Source organism: Calidris pugnax, unplaced genomic scaffold (genome assembly GCF_001431845.1).
Source record: "Calidris pugnax isolate Ruff unplaced genomic scaffold, ASM143184v1 scaffold220, whole genome shotgun sequence".
Lineage (NCBI taxonomy): Eukaryota > Metazoa > Chordata > Aves > Charadriiformes > Scolopacidae > Calidris > Calidris pugnax.
Genome location: NW_015090963.1, coordinates 1,306,058 through 1,310,794, shown reverse-complemented (window position 1 = coordinate 1,310,794; position 4,737 = coordinate 1,306,058). Strand labels below are relative to the sequence as shown.

The 4,737-nt window shown below is 58.7% G+C and overlaps 2 protein-coding genes across 6 annotated transcripts in view; both read left to right on the top strand.

The window, feature by feature from the left end:
- Window positions 1-615: 615 nt before the first annotated feature.
- STOML2 (stomatin like 2) lies at window positions 616-4,153 on the top strand. 2 transcript variants are annotated; one of them, XM_014952531.1, is made up of 9 exons: window positions 616-768; window positions 1,080-1,179; window positions 1,857-1,915; window positions 2,023-2,124; window positions 2,354-2,488; window positions 2,985-3,129; window positions 3,365-3,444; window positions 3,631-3,759; window positions 3,871-4,153. In XM_014952531.1, exons 1-9 carry the CDS (start codon window positions 739-741, stop codon window positions 4,000-4,002), a joined length of 912 nt encoding a protein of 303 aa, XP_014808017.1. In that variant the 5' UTR covers window positions 616-738; the 3' UTR covers window positions 4,003-4,153. The 2 variants fall into 2 exon arrangements, with proteins under 2 accessions (XP_014808017.1, XP_014808018.1); XM_014952532.1 differs by having other exon boundaries at window positions 716-856.
- Window positions 4,154-4,328: 175 nt separating this feature from the next.
- PIGO (phosphatidylinositol glycan anchor biosynthesis class O) overlaps window positions 4,329-4,737 on the top strand; it is a 19,040-nt gene continuing 18,631 nt past the window's right edge. For 3 of the 4 annotated variants that reach the window (XM_014952507.1, XM_014952509.1, XM_014952510.1), the window contains exon 1: window positions 4,631-4,654. The gene's annotated coding sequence lies outside the window, so the exon portion shown is untranslated. Of the gene's footprint in view, window positions 4,390-4,630; window positions 4,655-4,737 lie in introns of those variants that run through there. The other variant, XM_014952508.1, reaches the window with a different exon arrangement.

Genomic DNA, 4,737 nt, shown 5'->3' with positions numbered 1-4,737 from the left:
GGGTTGTGGTGTGGGGAGGGTTAGAGAGGAGGCTGGGGGGTGGGGGGAACCGGGCGTGGAAGGTAGTGAGGGGAGCTGTGGGAGTGAGGGGCTGAGGGGCAACAGGTCTCTGTGGGGAGGAGAGGGGGTAGGATGCAGACAAAGATGGGGAATCTTTGTCTGCATCCTGTTGAAGGTGGGGTTGGCCTGGGATGGAGGTGAGGGAGAGGGGTGGGAGGAAGGAGTCTGACCAGGTTACAGGGGGCTGAGTGGGGCAGAAGAAACCCCCGACACACACCCCTTCTTTCCCCTTACGGTGTCAGGGAGGCTTTATTCCTCCCCTTCACTGGAGATGTGAGGGAAGGGGAGACACAGAAAGCTCCCACACGAGGGTGGCCTCCCCCTAACACCTGAGGGGAAAGCCCTGACACTCGTGCTGGCCCTCGGGCCCAGATCTCACCACTGAGGGCACAACCCATGTCCCTCGTGGCGTGGGCGTCTCCAGGGTGTCAGTGCTGTTTCCTGCCCTGGTGTATGGAGGCCATGAGGAGTGATCCCAGATGGGAGAGCAGGGATGGTGCTGGGCTCTGAGGTGCCATCAGCCGGTTTCCATTCTGTTCCTTTTCCTTTCTCCAGCGCTCCCAGCAGCTGAAGCGTTCAGCGTGGCTGGCCCCAGCACCGTACCGCTTGAGCTCTGGCCTGCCCGTGAATATTGGGGTGCTCTTTGTGCCGCAGCAGGAGGCTTGGGTGGTGGAGAGGATGGGCAAGTTCCACCGAATCCTCGAGCCTGTAAGGAGCTGCTTTTCTCCCCTTCTGGATTCAGCAGGTTCCTAAAGCTGTAGCAAGGCGCGTCCTTTCCGCGAGGATTTGGCGGATGGTGTGCTTATTCTTCCAGATTTTTGACTGCCTGTAGACTTAATTTTGTTTCGTTGAGTGTTAAAAGCAGTGAAAAATTTAAATTTCTCCCCATGTGTAAAGCATGTTTCCTCTGCGTGCAGCATCTATGTGCACAGCCCTCTCTAGTCTGGCTGAGCTCTCTGGATGAGAAAAAGCCCAGAGAGCTCCGAGGGCTCAGCCATCTAATCCTGCTGTTTTCCCAGGGTTTGAACTTTCTCATCCCTCTCCTGGATCGGATTCGTTATGTGCAGAGTCTCAAAGAAATTGTTATTAATGTCCCGGAGCAGTCAGCTGTCACCCTAGGTAAGGAACAGCTTCTGCATCCTGCCCCTTTCCTTCTGTTTTATCCCGGGTGAGGAGGGGACAGAGTGAGAGGAGTGGAGATGTCTCTGTCTCCTGCACTCAGCCCTGTCCCAGGGGACCTGGACTTGGCCATGTTTCTGGCTCTGCAAGGGGGAGAACCCCAGGAGGTCCCATCTGCCCTCTCAGAGCTGCGGCTGCCCCTTCTTGCTGCGTTGCACCTAGGCAGGAATCCATTTTTCAGATGTTTTCCTGTGTTGAACCACAACAAAATCTCCGTGTCTCTAAAAAGTATTTCAAATAAGGTTAATGGACGACTCTTGTTAAAATTTTAGTATTAAGCTTTTCGTTTTTTGGGTTTTTTGTGTTTGGGTTTTTTTTTTTCCCTACATAAATAAAGATTTTAAGATAACTACAGTATGAAATGTTTTGATCTGCAGAGCAGAGACTTGCATATTAAAACATCAAAATACAGTGTTTTCTAGGGAACGCCAAGGTCTTGTTTACAAAGCCTTTTAGATGAGGGAATCGGTTTCAGCCAATCCCTCTTCTGTGCCACGCTGTGGGGAACCAGGAGGGGAAGGGGTGACCCTGCCCAGCTCCACCACTTCTGTCGGGGGAGAGGGGAGTCGCCATGGTTTGTCTTTGCTGCTTCAGGACGTCTTGTTCTCTCCCCACAGATAACGTCACCCTGCAGATTGATGGTGTGCTCTACCTGCGGGTGATGGACCCCTACAAGGTACCCTCCCTGTTGCACTCACACTCGCCCCGGGTCAAACCCTGCCTTCTCCTGCCGTTCCTCTTGGCACTGCCGTCGACTCTTTGTTTTCTGCTTCTGCTCTCCAGGCCAGCTACGGGGTGGAAGATCCAGAGTACGCAGTGACCCAGCTGGCCCAGACCACCATGAGATCTGAACTTGGCAAGCTCTCCCTCGACAGAGTGTTCCGGGTGAGCTGGGGAGGTGGAGCAGCAATACGTCCTCTGCTTGGAGGGCTTCTGGCTTCAGCTTCAGTTGACCTCTAAGCGAATCCTTGGAGATGGGTCATGTTTTGGTTATTTTGGTTTGGTTTGGCTGACCTTGGCCCGCGAGGGGGTGTGTCTCTGTCTCCCTCCTGACCCCTGTCTCCTGCTAAAACCCCTCTTCTTGGCTGTTTGCCGTTTCTTTTGTGCCTCCCAGGAGCGAGAGTCCCTCAACGCCAACATTGTGGATGCCATCAACCAGGCCTCCGACTACTGGGGCATCCGCTGCCTGCGCTACGAGATCAAGGACATCCACGTCCCCCCGCGCGTGAAGGAGTCCATGCAGATGCAGGTGCGGTTCTCTGGCAGGGCGGTCTGGAAAAAGAGGGAAGTCTGCCTTTCCACCCCAAACCGTTGTTCTCCATCCAGAGCTGGCAGCACTGGTCCCTCCTGTGGTGAGGGAAACCTGTTGGCACTTTGGCTGCCAACGTACAGCTCTTGAATCAGTAATTCCCGTCCTTATTTCGGCAGTGGTGGCCCCTGCCAAACACTTTACATGCAAGCCCTGCCAGCTCACTTTAAGGCTCTGTAGGGAGCAAATCCCAGAGCTCTGAGGGTCTTCTCTTGAGAAGAGCCAGGCTCCAATCTCCAGGATGGAAGGGGAGGAGGGGGGAAGCGGCTGTCCAGTTTGCTGTGGACCGGGCTGCAGGGTTCTGAGCAGTGTGAGGAGCAGACCGGCCCTCACCAGGGCCCAAGACACACAGGAGCGTGTCCTCGCTGTGCTTGCCCCGTGGCTGGGATTTCCCCAGCGTGGTGGTGGCCGGCTGGGACCTGACCTGTGTCTGCAGGTGGAGGCCGAGCGACGGAAGCGGGCGATGGTGCTGGAGTCGGAGGGGACGCGGGAGTCGGCTATCAACGTGGCTGAGGGGCAGAAGCAGGCCCAGATCCTGGCATCAGAAGCTGAGAAGGCCGAACAAATCAACAAAGCTGCTGGTAGTGCCTTGGGCTAGAACCTCCAGGGGATGGGGGATGGGTAGCCCTCTGCCACCACCCAGGGTGGTGGTCCTGGGGAGGGACAACATGCCAGTCTGCGGGCCAGGCTTCCACACCTTCCCTGCTGGGTCCCTCGGGCTGAGCTCCAATTCCTGTTGCTGCCCCACAGCCCGGGGAGCTCCTTGCAAGCTCTTTGTGGTGGTTCTGATGTGCCTCCTGCTGTGGTTGGTTGCAGGAGAAGCCAACGCCGTGCTGGTGAAGGCCAGGGCCAAGGCGGAGGCGATCCAGCTCCTGGCAGCCGCCCTGGCACAGCAGGTGAGCCGTGGGGCAGCCAGCACTGGGGGAGGTGACACCACAGCCTGGGTGTCACCTGTCTCTCTCTTGGACACTACCCTGGTGTCTTCAGCAAGGAATTTGGCTGTCTTGGGGGCTGGGGAAGGGGTGGGGAGGGGGTCTGGGTGGTACCTGTCTGGCTGCTGAGCCTCCTCCCTCTCCCCCCAGCACGGCAGCGCCGCCGCCTCGCTCTCTGTGGCAGAGCAGTATGTGAACGCCTTCTCCAAGCTTGCCAAAGATTCCAACACCCTCCTGCTGCCCACCAACGCCGGCGATGTCACCAGCATGGTGGCACAGGTCAGTGTGGCCAGAGGCACCCCCTCTCTTGCCCGCAGGAGGTGACAGGGGCCGCCTGGTGGGGCCCAAGCCCTCTCCTCTCCTGACCCATGGCTCTCTCCTTCCCTCCAGGCCCTGGGGATCTATTCCACACTGACCAAGCCTCAAGCTGTGAAGGCCCAAGAGGAGGTGCCCCCAGCCCGTGAGGACCCCCAGCCTCCCTCCGTGGACATGCTGAAGGCAGAAGAGACCAGCTCCAGCTAGCGGGGCTAGGGGAGGGGGTTCCTGCACCCCGCCAGTGCTGTCCTGCTGCTCTCCCCGGTCAGACGTTCTTCTTCCCTCGGTCCTTATTTTGTATTTGAACTTAAATCATGTAATAAATGGTAGGGGTGCTGCTGCAGCCCGTCCCCTCGCCCTGGAGAGCCTGACCTGCCCTCTGCTGCTGGAGGAGAGAGGGGGGCATCCTTCCTAAGAGGGCTCCTGCTGGGGAGCTCCCACAGACATGCAGTGATCCGAAAGAGAAGCTGGGGAACCCCTGTGCCAGGGAGGATAATCCTTTTCCTCGGGGGGAGCGAGGAGAAACCCCTACCCCAGGGGGAGATCCATCATCTCCATCATCGCCCCCTTGCTCTCCCGGTAGCTGCCGCTGTGGTGCGCAACGGAGGGTTCACCATTATGAGAAGCGGGCGTGTGTCTGTGTGTCCCGCTCTGGCGATTAATGAATTAATTAAAGCAACGTCCCCGCCGAGCTGGGGCGAGGGGGAAGGGGGAGTGCTCGGGGTGTTAACTCCCCCTGCAGGCCCTGAGACCTTCCGGCCGCCAGGGGGCGCTGTCGCCCGACGCCGGCTTCCCCGACGCCGCTCATGCCCGGGCGGCGCCAGGCGGGGCGCTTCCGGCGGGGCCGCGGCGGCCGCAGGTCGGGACGGGGGTGTCCGAGAGGGACCGGGAGGGGAGGGGAATCTGAAAGGAACCGGGGGGCGGGAGGTGTCCGAGAGGGAC